At 49.5% G+C, this 15,795-nt stretch overlaps 5 protein-coding genes across 5 annotated transcripts; 3 read left to right on the forward strand and 2 right to left on the reverse strand.

Annotated features, from left to right (window-relative positions):
• Positions 1 to 305: 305 nt before the first annotated feature.
• On the reverse strand, positions 306 to 2,263 carry BO88DRAFT_386749 (quinate permease; the record flags this gene model as incomplete). The annotated part of the gene is made up of 5 exons (XM_025704797.1): positions 306 to 690; positions 763 to 1,190; positions 1,250 to 1,646; positions 1,699 to 2,114; positions 2,167 to 2,263. 5 exons carry the CDS (start codon positions 2,261 to 2,263, stop codon positions 487 to 489), a joined length of 1,542 nt encoding a protein of 513 aa, XP_025563621.1. The 3' UTR covers positions 306 to 486.
• A 1,967-nt stretch (positions 2,264 to 4,230) lies between these two features.
• Positions 4,231 to 5,051, reverse strand: BO88DRAFT_404182 (maleylacetoacetate isomerase). The gene has a single exon (XM_025706550.1). The coding sequence runs from the start codon at positions 5,009 to 5,011 to the stop codon at positions 4,316 to 4,318; it is 696 nt and encodes a 231-aa protein (XP_025563622.1). The 5' UTR covers positions 5,012 to 5,051; the 3' UTR covers positions 4,231 to 4,315.
• A 939-nt stretch (positions 5,052 to 5,990) lies between these two features.
• On the forward strand, positions 5,991 to 7,599 carry BO88DRAFT_404183 (uncharacterized protein). Its single transcript, XM_025706551.1, has one exon. The coding sequence runs from the start codon at positions 6,324 to 6,326 to the stop codon at positions 7,161 to 7,163; it is 840 nt and encodes a 279-aa protein (XP_025563623.1). The 5' UTR covers positions 5,991 to 6,323; the 3' UTR covers positions 7,164 to 7,599.
• Positions 7,600 to 10,243: 2,644 nt separating this feature from the next.
• BO88DRAFT_452841 (siderophore iron transporter) lies at positions 10,244 to 12,160 on the forward strand (the record flags this gene model as incomplete). Its single annotated transcript, XM_025710718.1, has 4 exons — positions 10,244 to 10,419; positions 10,471 to 10,741; positions 10,821 to 11,163; positions 11,229 to 12,160. The coding sequence occupies 4 exons, from the start codon at positions 10,244 to 10,246 to the stop codon at positions 12,158 to 12,160; spliced, it is 1,722 nt and encodes a 573-aa protein (XP_025563624.1).
• Positions 12,161 to 15,361: 3,201 nt separating this feature from the next.
• On the forward strand, positions 15,362 to 15,784 carry BO88DRAFT_452842 (uncharacterized protein; the record flags this gene model as incomplete). Its single annotated transcript, XM_025710719.1, has 1 exon — positions 15,362 to 15,784. One exon carries the CDS (start codon positions 15,362 to 15,364, stop codon positions 15,782 to 15,784), a length of 423 nt encoding a protein of 140 aa, XP_025563625.1.
• Between the last annotated feature and the right edge of the window lie 11 nt (positions 15,785 to 15,795).

Below are 15,795 nucleotides of genomic sequence, written 5' to 3' on the forward strand. Positions count from 1 at the left end.
CACGTTCGGATTTATAGAATACGAGGAATTATTGGTGTGACCGGTGGCAGAAGTTCATTCCGCGGCTATACTTCGCAAAAACCTGGCATTACAGCTGCAAGGACAAGGGCCACGGTGGAATGGTATTCCGCTTGGACAGCACCTATCATCTAGCTTGGAACATCCTCTGCCAATTGAGATGCGCAGTCCGACCGATATCTGACACTACCCCAAAGCTTACCCCACTTGAAGTCGAGAGTGGCGGAGCATGTTGATTAACTCGACCCACTAAAGAGGAGTAGAAGGAACATTACCATGTCAGCGAGGAGAATTACGAGCCATTTGGCTTGCGGGGTAAGTTGATAGCCCCAAACCTTAGTTTGAGGAATAACGGAAATATGCGGCCTCCTGACTTTCAACGGATATAACCGTAGTTGGTTCCCAACGATTAAAACTCATTTTTGAGTAGACACAGAGAGGCGGGCGAATTCCGCTCATCTTCCGACTCTAATTAGCATCCTTTTGGTCGTGCGGGGTTGTGCCACCCCGATCCCCTGTATACAACTCATTGGTCTCCTCCAGCCCCTTACCAGCAGTTTCGGGCAGGAAACACCATGTGAATAGGAGTCCCAGCAAGGACATCCCAGTGAAAAACCAAAAGGTACCCTTGGGGGTAAGAGAGTCGTGGTCGAGCAGCATCAATGTGGTTGCCTAAGAGGAAAGGAAACTCTAGTCAATATCATCCAGCAGTTGATGTGCGCCAAGGATATACATGGAACCAACCTTGGAAATCCCAATCCGGTTGGCATAGTGCCACAGTGTAACGAGAGTGACCCCTGCGATCCGAACCCCCAGTGGGAAGGACTCGGCGGTGATCAAATACTGGATTGAATTCCAACCCAGGGCCCATCCAATGCCGATGAAGTAAATCATCACAATTGCGCCGATGGCAGCATGCCTTACTGCTGGGTCATCTTGCGACTGACCAGATAAGGAGCTGAATATAGTAAGAAAGATCGAATCATAGGTCAGTGCGATAACCTGAAGCACGAGGCCGATATATAATGTCTTCCTCCTGCCCAGATAATCGATCAAGAAGATAGCCGAAATTAGCGCGAATACAAACTTGACCGCACCAAAGACCGCCGTCGTGAAGAGTTTCTGCGATTGGCCTTGGATACCGAAGAGTCCGAATAACTCGGGGGCATATGCTAGTGTATGCTAGATTAGCCCGAGCGTGCGTACTGCTGATTCTGGGGCTGAGACTTACTAGTCACCGAGTTGGGGCCGGACCACTCGCCCAAGCACTGCAGGATGAACACAAAGGCAATCCGTTTCAAGTGGGATTTTGTCCCAAAAAGCTCTTTCAGCACTCCAATAAGACCTGATCGTGATGCCACTTCACGCTCAAGTTTGAGCTGAATCTTGATATTTGAGACTTCAACATGTATACCCGGATCTAGTGGTGACACGTTCCATAGTCGTGCAAGCGATTGTAGTGCTGCCAGAGGACGGTCCTTTCGACACAAGAAACGAGGACTCTCCTCACAGAGCAGAGAAGCGATCAGCAGCAGACCTGCCCACATAATCTGAACACTTTGCGGGATGACCCACTGCTTCGCACTCGAGTTGGGAATGTGAATGGACGCCCCCCATATTGAGAAGTACTGTTAACGTCAGTAAGCTGAGTCACTTTCTTGTGTGTTTCGCTATACTCACCCCAATCATAATTCCCAGATATTCGGACATGCCATATAAGCCTACAAGCATCCCGCGAATTTCTCTGGGTGCCACCTCCCCGAGGTAGATCGGGGCCATTACACCAAACTGTCCAATACCAAGACCCATTATAAATCGACCGGCATATACCTGTCCAAGGTCACGGGACGTGATAAACACCACAGAACCAATGATCCACATCAAGCAACATTGACGGAAGGTCCAAAGGATTCCAATGCGCTCGCTGCACAGGAATGCGACTATCGCCCCCGGTAAGCTGCCTATGTGGACCATAGAGGTGATGTTCGACAAGCGATTGGCTTTTTGGGATGCACTGAGATAGTTGGCCTCTAGATGAAACTGGTCAACGAACGATTGTTCTGCCACAGTGCTGGCGATAAGGCCAGAATCAAGACCTATAAGGAGTCAGTTCGCCAGGATGCAAGGATAGGGAGGGGGACTACGGACCCCGGGCAGCGCCCGATAAGCCAAAGCAGATGGCAGCACATAGGAGCTTTAGGGTGAGCTTCCTAAACAGAGTAAGATGCTGCTTTAGGCCTTGCATCCTGGCAAAAGAAAGCAGAGACTGAGAGTTGGCGTAGAGAGGGACATTGGGATAATGTGGAGGGATGTTTGAGTCAGAAGGGAGGGAATCATTTTTCTTATCAGGCGACAGAAAATCTTCTCATCTCCTCTCAAAGGCGGGACTAAAGAGCCACGATTTCTCCTACAAACCAGCACACAGAATGAGGGCCCTAGGGGGTGAATAGCGCGTGCAGTGGATCCGGTACCACAAAGCGAGTGGGATGTGCTTCAGCCTTACCCGCTCCCTAACAGCCAACCATCCCCACTCACTCCCACTGTTCTTCATGCTGACCTGGCTTTTCCATTCCCCAATGCAACCGGATGGTGTGCCGGGGTCTGCGCAAGCTTTTCAAGTACCCTGCAGGCTGTCTTCTCCGCCAATCGCTAAGGATGTATTGCCCATCCAGTTTCAGTGAACTGGCCGGGTCGGAGCCAGACGAGTCCCCGGATGTCTCTCCCGTGAACCGTTATTCTTTCAGGGGCCGCACTTCGGAATTTGACGGACACCACAATAATCTTGGACAAAACCCTGCAATGACTCCAGTTGCATCGCGTTCATAACCAGGGACATGCTGATATCCAAAACCTGACTTGAGGTAACTCGTGTGGCAGTATCTCCTACAGCAATTCACTAACATCGGTCTCAATGTTTACCTGCAATCCTCCCAACTACCAGAAGCCTTAACCGCATCCGCTTCTTGCAAAATTTCGTTTGGAGCGTATTTGCCCCGCAAGATAGTACTCACAACAAGCCTGACAGGCAACAACCTCACACACCACGTGTCCATGATGGCTTCTTTCCTGCAGCACCCTGATTACTTCCGGAGACGAGTCAGAAGAGACCGCATATTAGGACGACTCGACTAGTCGTGAGTGATCTATCTGCTTCCACACCACTCTGGAAAACTCTACAGGTCGCATCACTCATTCCTCTTCCTTTCGGCCTCGTCAGACATACTTTTAGATATGAGATATGGCAGTTATGATACCACTCTATTACCGAAGATGATCTTCCATTTTGCCAAGATAACCGACCGGACCCGTTCAACTTTCGCGATCGGAATGCTGGGTCAGTGGGGAATAATTGTGAGCTTTCCGAGGCGCGAGGCTCTCTGGCATACTATAACCAGCGTTGCTTACCCCGCGCCACAAACATGATCATCGCAGATTATCATGACTCGAGTGTCTGCTATTGCGTGTGGTCTGAGCACTTCGCGGAAGCGCATGCATTGATTACGACTTGATCTACGTATGGCAGCTCGGGTTACACAATTATCGACCGCCAGAGGGAGAATTGGTGGATGAGAATAAGCCCTAACAGCATATGATCCACTGCACTGATATCGGTTTCTTACGTTTGCTATAAACTCTGGAAAGCGGTGACATTAAGCATATGCTTTGAAGAGATACACAAAGCACTATCAGGGCCATGCTTCCACTTGCAATTGCCCTTTAGCCTGAACTCAGTGCTACTAGATTGAGGCCAGCAGCAGCGTTCTGCATACCCGAAGCCAACAGATAATAGGAAGATGGTTGGTCTGCTATTACTTTTTTGATAGCAGTCCAATGTGCTTCACAATCCTACGACACACTTTCTGCAAAGTCACACACAACAGTATCATCTTGCTATGGTAACGACTCCTATCTGAAGCGCGCCAAGCAGCAGGGGCCAGACTTGAGCTTCAACTGTCAACCGATTCGTGCTGAGTCTGAAATGTGCTAGGCTTGCAGTTTGACCCACATTAACACTCACTTCGAGTTTCACACGCTAAGAAGTAACAATCATGCATAATGTTTGTTAGCTTTGTCTCCAGGTTGGATAGGTCAGATCCATTACGTCGCGCCAATAGCGCCCCAATCACCGCAACACTTCCTTATTGTTAGTACTCTATATCATCAATCCACCATTTGAACTTGTCCAATTAATAATGGGACTATCAACTTCTTGTGCGGCAGATATAGTATATACAAACGTGTCCCGGCAGATGCATATAGGACCCGCCGAATGGGACTCTCCGCCTAGTGGCCAGAGCTACTGAGAAGCGGCCCGGAACTGCTCCGGGGTATCACCCTGGTTCTTCCCATCTCCAGCCTTGAAAGCTTCTAGCTTTTTTAGTGAGTGATAAACTCTCAGGAGATTGGGCACGAAGTCCAAATCCATTTTGTACATCAATGCCTGATCGACCGCGGGAACCAACACAACATCGGCTAGTGACACTTCATCGCCGAAAGAAAACTTGCTGGATGTGGAGATCAGGGCTTCATAGGCCTGGAAGCCATCTGTGAATGCCTGCCTAACGAAGCCGACCTGGTCCTCCACGTTATCCCGCACGGACCTGACACGCTTGGCAATCCGGGAGTTGGTAGGCGCCTGAACATCGATCGCGATGATGTTGACTAGGTCGCGTACCTTGATGCGATCCTGCCAAGCTGAGACAGGTGGCAGCAGAGGGCTTTGATCCGGGAATCTTTCCTCAAAGTACTCGAGGATTGTCATGGATTGTCTGATAATGGTATTGGTGCCGTCAGGGTGATGCACAATCAGGGTCGGCACACTAGCACTTGGATTCAGTTCATCTTTGTATCTTGCGTCATGATGTTCTCTTGCGCTCAGATCGACATAATTATATTTGAGCGTGATGCCTTTGAGATGAGCTGCGATTATGATCCGCTGACAGCACGAGGAACACCAGAACGAGTACAGCTCAAAGGTATCTCGGTTCTCCATATTATCCGCCGAAAGACTTGCTTGTATTATTAGTTGCGCTTGATGCCACTAATGTAATGAGGCAAGTCGATAAAGTGTAGGAAAGATGAAATTCAACGAGGCCGTCGTCGCATGCTTATAAAGAAACGTCGTTAATGTTGACAGATGTCCCCAGCAGAATATCAATTCGTATCGAGAGGGGCCTAACCGAGATTACCATAGGCCAGGAAGAGCGTGCGTAAGCCCTAGGCTGGCTAGGCGTACGGTAGCCCGACGGCTGTTTGGTGATGACAAGCATCTTGCTTATCGCGTATCCAACACGGATTATCCAGATGCTACCTACGCTATAGCCATAAAATATCTCTCCTCTAAAACCCACCTGGTGAGCCAGATAGCTGATCTTCGAAGCTTTTGTCCTACAGAAAGCGTTTATTAGTACGAGAGGATACGTATACCGAAGGCGGCCAGGCCAGTTAAAGGAGCACCAAAGCCCCTTGGCTTTCAATCTGACACGCGGGAGGCATCCTGCTGACTAGCACGTGGCTCAAGCAATCTACAAGTGTCATCGTCGCAATGCTCAATACTTGTGTTCTTCGCATTTGCAACCCGCGCCTGTAATTTTATCCATACATATATCACTTGACAGGAGTAACTCTTAAGTGGATCAGTATTCGCATGATGGAATTTAATATTATCTTTTGTTGATCCTATAGCTATCTAAAGCGAATAACGCTATTACCTACCAACAGGAGAACTTCTTCAGGATTGGACGAAACGCGATATAATGCTGCACCATCTATGCCTAAATGTTAGCTTAATGGCTATACGAGATCAGTAACACATAATGACTTTCAAGAGCTTGATATACTAATCGATCACCACTCTACCCCGCGTAATGTGATCGGTCAGATGACAGATGTAAGCCACCGAGTTGCATAAACTCCTCAGCGCTTAGCTGGAAAATGGCTCCTGGATAGGAACATTATTACCTTACTTTCCACTACTTATATTCTATCCCCATCACCACAGAAATGGACAACCAAACACACCTACATTTAACATCCCCAGCTCCGCCACCTCCCGTCCTCGAAGCCCAATGCATGGACTACGACGACACGTTATGTGACGAATGCGATAGGACTTTCGCGCCCTGGAGACACTAGCTATTCAAACAGACGTTCTCCGAGAAATAGGCCGCTTTATTGACAAGCACAGAGGAGGAGTCCCCGAAGAGCTTTTTGCTCCCAAACGAGGATTATTCAATGCCTGGCTACGATTGCTCTTCGAAGATGGAGGCTCTGCCATCATTCGATTCCCGTGTCCGGATGCTTCCATGTTCTCCGAGGAAAAGGTTCAGCGCGAAGTGACAATGATGCAGTTTTTGGAGTATTTTACCAGTCTACCTATACCTCACGTTCTTCATTATGGCATGGCTGAGGAAAGTCCAAAGGATTTAGGTCCCTTCATTATTATGGAACATATCAGCAATGAAGGTGACTTCAGTGATGCCCTCAATGTACCGGGTAGGTCACGCGACGAGAGACCGAAACTAGACCCGAACGTATCGCAAGAGAGACTTGAATGTGTTTATGGTCAGATGGCAGATATTATGCTGCAGATATCGAAGCATTCTTTTGCCGAGATCGGATGCATCGATAAAGCTAATGAGGATGATGAATACGATGATACGTGGGTAGTCAAGCATCGGCCGCTTACCTTTAACATGAACGAGCTCGTTCAGTTGGGTGGAGTCTCTCCAGACTTACTTCCCCAAGGCACGTTCAAAACAGCCTCTTCTTACTACCAAGCACTAGCTGATATGCACATGATCCACTTGACTTCCCAACGAAACGACGCGATCGATTCCGCGGAAGATTGTCGAACCAAGTACATCGCGCGATGTCTGTTTCGCAAGATCACTCGCGAATATCAGCTGTGCAGTGACGAAGTTGGCCCTTTCAAGTTGTTCTGTGATGACCTCAGACCTGGCAACGTTCTATCAAATGCCCAACACCAAATGACCGGCGTGGTGGACTGGGAATTCACCTACGCAGCCCCCGCAGCATTTGCTCATAGCCCGCCATTTTGGTTGCTACTCGAGCTTCCAGAACTATGGAAACAGGGTTTAGATGATTGGACAGCAAGATATGAGAAGTGCTGCCGGTGTTTTTGAAAGTGTTGAAGGACAAAGAGCAAGCAGCAATTGACCGAGGTAACATGAATGAGAACGATAGACTCTCAGGACATATGCTCAGAAGCTGGGAAAGCGGTGACTTCTGGCTGAGTTACGCTGCGAGAAAGAGCTGGGCGTTTGATATGATATACTGGGCGAAGATCGATCGGAGGTTCTTTGGGGATGGCAACTTGAGCGATCGGGTCGAGCTCTTGACTCCTGATGAGAGGGCGGAGATGGAAGGGTTCGTGCAGATGAAGTTGAAGGCTAGGGAGGAGGGTGATCTACCTAATTAAGACAAGGTTCCGTATCACACAGTTTAGCATCATCCAAGACCAATGAGTATCATGAAATTGTTGAATGCTCTGGCCACGAGAAACTATTTACCGCCAGTTTTGAGAAATAATAATCGGGTTGTGAAGTCAGAAATATAAGTCAGGGAACAGAAACGACCTGAACTCAGCAAACCGAAGTTAGGTACATGCAGTCAATCTGAGAAAGTGATACTGAAAACGTCTGAAGTAATCTTTGCCCCTTTATTTTCTATCACCCAGGCTCTGCTTTCATTATGTCAAAGAATGAGTGATTATTCTTAGTACACGAACCACCCCTTAGCCTGTTACTCAAGTCTCAGCAGCAACTATCCTCCCACACTAGATAGAAAACCACTCCTACAGTGCAAGGATTACGTCTCTTATTCTTGGCCCTTTTCTACACAATAAGCCAAAATCCATGGGCGAACAAACCAAGGCCGATAACGGCGCTGATGACAAGTTTATATCGAGTTCGGAGATCTCCTAAGCTATTCCTTCTGATAAAGCCCCTAGGTCGTTTTCAGAGACACTAGTTTCGTGATTAATAGCCAGTAATATGGCTTCCGCTGGCCCTAGGGAGCCATAACAGGTTTTGGCTGTGTGGCGGCTTTTTTCAGGTACTGCCTTATAGCGCGGTTGGCGCCTATATTGAGGAGCTGGGCTGGCTATAGGCTGAGCGGCTGAAGGCTATTCATTTCTTCTTACTAGTATGATTACCTGTTTGAATCCTACAGGGATATGGACTGTTTTGGCCACCGTGAAATTGAATGGCTCGAACTTGGAGATTGGACGAGGCATTCAAGGACTAGCGAGTCTTGCCAACCAAAGGATTTAGGTCACATTATATCCTCTCAATTTCTGTTCGGATATTGTTCAGCGGCAATGGAAACGAAGAGCCATGGTAATGATCGTGTAGCTCCACTGTGCCAACAGTGGACTGACTGCATCTGCGATCTGGGCGGACATGGCCATCTGAGCGGTATAGTTCTGTTGAGGCTAGTGCGAAGTATAGCATGCCAGAATGCTTGCCACGTGCCTATAGAGAATTTTCTCTATGACACTGCCAGGGAGTTCTCCCAGAGTTTTTGCTCCGCCCTCTTCCTGCTTCTGTTTGTCCGCTCTCTAGAAGCGCAGAATTTATTTCACTATCCATGACTCGAGCCCGTTACGTAGCATCTCTGCTAGTAATGTCCAGACAAAAGATCTTCTCTGGACTAATAGTTGAAGCGTCTACTTTTACGTATGCCTTCCACACAATCCCAATTCCACCAGTTGATGCCCAGCATCAGCTAACGGCGGAAAAGCTCTTCCAACCCGCCAAGGACATGCCAAGAGCGCATTCCTACGCACAACATGATCCACACCTCGCTTACTTCTTGGCTGTAGGTCACGAGTGAGTCATGCGTTATCAATCTCCGGAAGTGAGAGGAAAACATGAATATTCCCATGTGGGGATTAACCCATGGCAGAGATTTAGGCAGCCATTTAGTAAGTTCCGCTGGGGAGGAGGTAATTTCTGGAGTATTAGAAGAGGTTATTAGCGCCCCCGGCCTAGATGATATCCAAATTTGGCATGGTTCGAGGGAACTTTGGTGGATTTGGTGTCGGGGATTTCACGCAGTGGATTGCTGTGTGTGTTTTGATCTGGTATTGTGCGATACGAAATCAGATAAGATACGGCGAATAAGGTTTAGTGGCACCCGCCAAGTATATTTCGGGCTTGACTAGGCTTGTTTTGGAACCTTTCCCTTACCGGGCCCTCCTCGTTAAAAACAGGCTGAAGGGTTGGGTTTTTGGTGCGGCTGGTGCGGTCTTGCTCTTGCGGAAAAATGGCCGGGTTTTTTCCGATGGATGGGGGAGGGGAGGAGCTGGCCCATATTCACCCCTAGCTTATGTGGTGGTGATGATGATCATGTCCTCTCATGGGATTCTTGCAATCTTCTTGCATGGATGACATGCATTACCGAAATTGAAGGCCTACTTACCTTCCTTGGTCTCTTCTTTTCTGCCCTCAAATCCAGCTTGAATACTTATCCATCTTATCATCCATCATCAGTGCCATGTCCGTGGGTCTCGATGTTATCACGGCCCGCTTGTCACCGTCACTAGGAACCATAACAAGATCATTGCGCTGGAAATCGGGTCCTTTCGGGCCCCGCGGTAAAACAGCAGACCACCAGCAGTCGCGGAACAGTGGGGGCTAGAAGGCGTCATGGTGCAATGAGGAGCCAGGAAACAAATTAGGGGAGGAGTGTCTAAGTGGAGCAGGGACACCAGACCCTTACACCAGCATTAGGAGACTACTACAACATACTATATGAAATCATCGTGAGCTCGATACAATGATCTAGATGTATGTAAATGTGGCAAAATCAACGGTTTTTGCAGACAAACTTTTGGGGATGATTCTCCTGATGGAACCACACTGACACAAGCTGCGAGAATTATCTGATCCGAAGTGGAACGGGGTGTCGCCAGCTTGCCAAGAGGACAAGACTGCCTAGAGTTCCACTACCACTGTAAGCCTGAACCAGCACCCACAGCCAGCGCAAATTCCTTTTCGCGTTGGTCTCTCAGGAAATTGGAGTCTGGGAAAGCTTTGGGATGGTGTGGGACGTGCGTGGGAGGCGAAGAATTTATCGTCCCATGTCAAGCCTTTATAACATGGCGCATATCCTTCCTCGATGCCGATCAGTTCTTGAAAGTTTCCTCTACCACTGATGATATAGGCGCTTTGGGCATATTGCTGTGCTTTTCCCTTCTAAAATGGCCACTGACAAGCCTCCCACTACTACCGGGGTCAGTGAGGATCCGATCTCCATGGATCCCGATACTCCTCAGCAGCCTGTCGAGGATGATCAGGATAAGCAGGATGGTGTTCGCGTCGCTGAAGCAGTTACTGCTTCCTGGTCGAAGAAATCTCTGATTATTACTTATGCCTCGTGAGTGGCTTGATTTGTGTTCCTCCCGAGCGACTGCTGAACTGTGTATAGCATGTGGCTTCTGTACTTCGTCAATGGATTGAACAGCAGCTTGACAGCGAACCTTTCCGCGTATATCACCAGTGACTTTTCGGAGCACTCGTTGCTCACTGTGATTACTGTCATTACCAGTGTCATGGGTGCTGCTTGTGTCATGCCTATTGCCAAGGTGCTGAACTTGTGGGATCGTACTTTGGGTGTCTGCATCATGGTGTTGATTGCTATCATGGGCTTGATTATGATGGCTGGCTGCAACAACATTGCTACGTACTGTGCTGCCCAGGTGAGTTTTACCCTCCGTGTACACGAGATAGATCTTTTGAAGGGTATGCCCAATAATACTAATCACCCGACACTACTAGGCATTCTACACTGTCGGTTTCACCGGTGTCATCTTCTGTGTCGACGTAATGACCTCCGATACATCCTCGCTCCGCAATCGAGGTATCGCCTACGCCTTCACCTCCTCTCCCTACATCATCACTGCCTTTGCCGGCTCTCCCCTCTCCAACCAGTTCCACGAGACCAACTGGCGCTGGGCCTACGGAACCATCTGCATCATCCTCCCCATCGTCGCAATGCCTCTAGTCATAACCTGGGAACTGGCGAAGCGCAAGGCAGACAAGGAGGGACGCCTGGAATACAAGCCGCGAAGCACTCGCACCTGGTGGCAGAGCACCTGGTTCTACATCATCGAGTTTGACAGTAAGCCTTCTCCCCAAGACTCCTCTACCACCCCAACCCTAAACTGACACGCTCCTCCCAACCAGTCATCGGCATCTTCTTCATGATCGGCGGACTCATCCTCTTCCTCACCTCGTTCAACATCGCCGGCAACACCGAAGGCGAATGGAAATCCGCCAAGATCATCGCAATGATGGTCGTCGGCTTCTTCGTCCTCGTTGGTTTCGTCGCCTACGAGCGCTGGGGTGCCCCCAAGCCCTTCATCCCCTACCACCTCATCGCCAACCGCACCGTCATCGGTGCCTGCCTCCTGGATATTACCTATCAAGTCTCCTACTACTGCTGGGCCAGCTACTTCACCTCCTTCCTGCAAGTAGTCTACAACACCAGCCTCACCCAAGCCGGATACATCGCCGCCATCTTTGACCTCATGGACCCCATCTGGCTGATCGGCTGCGGATACCTGATCCGCGTCACCGGCCGCTTCAAGTGGCTGCTCATGTGGGCCGTCCCGCTCTACCTTCTGGCCAGCGGCTTGATGATCTACTTCCGCCAGCCCGGCTTCAACATCGGATACATGTGCATGTGCCAGATCTTCCTGGCTGTTGGTGGTGGTACCTTGATTCTTATTGAGCAGGTTGCTGTCCTGGCGGCCTCTAGACATGAGGATTATGCTGCTATGTTGGCGTTGTTGAGCACATTCGGTAACCTTGGTGGTGCTGTCGGTGCTAGTGTCTCTGGTGCTATTTGGACTAATACCCTTCCTCAGAAGCTGAGGGAGCTGTTGCCCGCAGAAACGAAGGATCAATGGGAGGAGATTTATGAGTCGTTGGATGTGCAATTGAGTTATCCGGTGGGATCTGAGACGAGAATTGCGATTCAGAATGCTTATGCTTGGAGTCAGCGGAACATGATGATTGCGGGTACGGCGGTCATGGCGCTGTCGATTGCCTGGGTGTTGATGATGAAGAATATTAAGATCAAGGATAATAAGGATGTGAGGCAGGTCCTGTTCTAGATGGGTTGATAAAATGGGTTTTGTATATAATGTGTTTGGGGTCAGGGATTTGCTTCCTTGACATGTGATGTTCATTTTGAGTTGTTTTTGCTATATTGAAGCAAAGTTAGTACTTATTAATGCACGAGTTTAACTGGGTTGATGGAAGATATTTTTCGCTTACGGACATGAACCTTTAGTCATTATATTTGCTTGTTCATTTACTTGCATCACGTATTGCAACCCACACCATCCAGCACCCACTTCCGCATATCCGTTGCATCTAATATTCATGAAACATCAGAAATATGTTTCGCGCCATCCGGAGCAACCCTATCCCAAGTGATACCCTGACACTTCGGTCCCACCATTACAATAGTAAACCACCCATATTGCTAAATGCAATTAACCAGCGTATCGGACGAGACATTGCTCAAAGTATTGACAGATGTGGTCAACTCGAAGCACCCATAGGCTGAAAAGCAGAAGTCTGTATACTCTGTGCCTCTGACTTTTAGAGTTGATTCCAATCAATGAAAAGCATGTAGATGTGGATGTTGAGTTACTAGTAGCTCAAGTGGACGGAGTTTAGGACATGATGGGGGAGAGGAGGTCTCTAGTATGCGATTGACTAAGATATATTGGCCTTCTGTTCGTTATCGGGTTCTGAATAAGCTGAGTGTGAAGAGTAGGCCTTGTAGTCGGAGTCACATGAGTGCTTCTGACAAGGCCAAACCTTGTCCTCAGAATTGATCGATCATGTCTGTAAGCAGTAGGATGTCGAATTGCTGGGATTTTCCGCCCGACTTGTTCATTCTTGTCTCTTCTACTTGTGGAGCCATTTGGCTCAAGATGTTGTGATGCGAAGAAGAGGTTCTTCCTGTATATATATGCCGAGCTGACTGTTATACAGTTCTATCCCGATGAGTACAATCGCTTCAAATACTTTGGCCTCGGAATTTGTGAGAATTCAGATGATACTACAGATATGTCACCCCCACAGTTATATATAAACAGACAATTTGACAGAGAAATGCTTCATCCACAGTCAGAACCTGAAGAGAACCCCGGTCAATGACCGCACTATAGCGCATCTTCTTACCCATATTTTCAACACTTATCCTCTAAGAAGCCTGTATAACAGCGAGACAAAATTGCTGTATCAGGGCATCGTGATTGCTCCTCAGCCCCTGCCAGTGACCGATAGCTTTCCAGAAACACGGGAAGCAACAGGCAGGGCTACACCGAGGGTCCAGCAGCTGGCGCTCAGCAAGGCGGAAACAGATCGACATCGTATTCGCTCTCAATAAGCACATAAAATGGGGCTAGATTGAATACTCAGCCTTACGATCAGCTGGGCATTCTCCTTGCAGATGAGCCTGGGAATGGATTTGCGCCTCCGGCACATTCTCAGATGCCACCGCCAGATGGTACCCTCGAATTGAAAATGATGCTACATCATCTCTACAAGTCATAGTTCTCTACCGCTACGGCGGATGTTATCTTCACTGACGGCTTCATTAACAGTGTTACTGCTTGGCCCCCACCTTGGCATCAGCAGACACAAGGATAGCCGACCGGAAAAAGGCCCTTGTTGACTAGCTTGGTCCCTTATACGAGCAGCTATTCCACGAGAAGTATTCCTGATAGAGGGCCTCAGACATCTCACAGTTGCTAGCGCGACAAAGATGGCAGTGTTAGTATTGTTCACCAGTACGGCATCAGGGGCTATCCCGAGTGGTGCCTGGACTGGTAGTTGTTTTTGGTGGTTTTTCCATGCAGGTACTCCAATAATGTATTCTGGATAGAATTCTCTTTTCCAGTAATTGCAATGCCCTGTTTGGAGTGCTGTTGATGATGTCGGTCGAAAGGGTGACGCGGCAACCCCTATATGAGCATAGGTATCTCATCGAAACGGACATGCTAGTATTAGCTCGCACGCCGATTCCTCTAGAACTTACCGGAAAAGCGGACATTTGAACGAAGCAAGTAATCGGAGCCGGGGCCAGAGTGTTCATATACGCATGGTGCGAAGTTGCAGCTCAAAAATGCGCAACGATTGAGTTTAATTGCGGCTGCAAGGGCACAATGGTCCCTTGGTTCCTGCACCGGACTAGAGAGGACTAGCGGGATAGGCCGGAGTTTGGCGAAGCGGTTGAGAAGGAAATGCGAGAGTCATTGGGGCCACCCAGTGGATGATGAGTGGATGCAGCGTTCGCTAGTCAGGAACGAACCAGTGGAGTTTGTCTCTCTTTCTGCCGGCTCTCCTTTCCGAATCCGCTGCCATCCCTCCCATCAGGGGTCTTTCACCGTCAGCTTCAGCACTACCAACCCAGACTATCGACCGCTAAATTCCGAATCACTGAAGTTTCAGATGGTCTCAAAACTAGAATCTCCAAGCCAGGGGGCAGTGAGGAGGAACGGAAGCGTGGTGAGTGTGTGAAATGAAGAGACACAAAGGCATGGCATCCTGTAGTGACAACCACGGCTCCAAGAGCCACAGCCGAACGGTTGTGGAGGAAGAAATCTTCAGGCGACTCCAGCTGACCACCACTAGAATTCAGGAACCAAAGCCAATCCAGTGTGCTGCTCCTCACGCCGCTGCGGTTAGTGAGTTCACTAGAGCAGACCGTATCCTCGGCCAAGCACCGCACACTGGCGATCGTCGCTTGAAAAGGAGTCAGGCACACACCGACCGGGCCTCAGCCAGGCGCCGCCAGCGCAACAATGGATGTGCTGGCGAGTAACGTGGCCGGGTGATTTGTTTACCGACTGACGGCGTGTCGACGTGAACAATGCCCCCGTCACATTCTCAATGTGCCCCAGGCCAATAGGCAGGCGAGACGTGCCCCTTGCGACTCGTCAAGCAGTTTTTCCGGGGCAGCGCTCGTGAGGGTTCGAGTTTGACTGGTTGGGTCCAAACGGACCCTCTGGCACTCTGGGGCTCATATTTAGTCCACCCCCCCTCGTCCTCCTTTTTCCCCCTTCGGCGCGTCTTCAGACATCGCATCGTTTCACAATCCTTTGACTCGAGCAGTGCTCCCCACGTTCTTTACCCTCGCTAGCTTTTGCTCTTCTCGACGCTCACTCTTTTGCGTCTTCTTCGTCACTCGTTTGATCTACTCGCGCAGTCTCTGTCAGAGCCTTTTTGCGACAACGTACATATCCACAGCCCGAAAATCTTTCAATTGAACAAATCGGAATTACCGGCAACTCATCGCAATGAAGTTCAGCACTCTCGCCTCCTCTGTCCTGTGCCTGATGGCCTCCCAGCTTGTCGCTGCGGAAACCGACACCACCAGTACCTCGACGGTGACCAACTATGTCACCGCGACGCTGGTCCACGTCGACACTGTGACCTCTCCTAGCAGCGTGGCGCCTTCGACTTCCTCGGTGTTCGTCACTCCGAGCAGCCACGCGGTCTCGAGCAGCCGAGTCGCCAGCAGCTCTGCCGCCGCCAGCTCCTCTGCGCCTGCCTCCTCGTCGTTTGCCTCCGTCACCGTGACTTCCAGCATCCCCGCCGGCACCTCGGTTGCCGCTGCTACTTCCCCTGCCGTGGGTACTTCTGGAGCCGACGGCATGGTCGCCAAGATGCCTGCTGTGCTGGTTGCGGGATCTATGGCGCTGATCCTGGGCGCGCTCTAAGTTACTTCAGC

The sequence above is a fragment of the Aspergillus vadensis genome, assembly GCF_003184925.1.
Source record: "Aspergillus vadensis CBS 113365 unplaced genomic scaffold BO88scaffold_9, whole genome shotgun sequence".
NCBI lineage: Eukaryota > Fungi > Ascomycota > Eurotiomycetes > Eurotiales > Aspergillaceae > Aspergillus > Aspergillus vadensis.

Excerpts from the sequence above, each read along its gene's own strand:
- BO88DRAFT_404182 (XM_025706550.1), bottom strand. The coding sequence starts at position 5,011 with ATGGAGAACCGAGATACCTTTGAGCTGTACTCGTTCTGGTGTTCCTCG.
- BO88DRAFT_404183 (XM_025706551.1), top strand. The coding sequence starts at position 6,324 with ATGTTCTCCGAGGAAAAGGTTCAGCGCGAAGTGACAATGATGCAGTTT.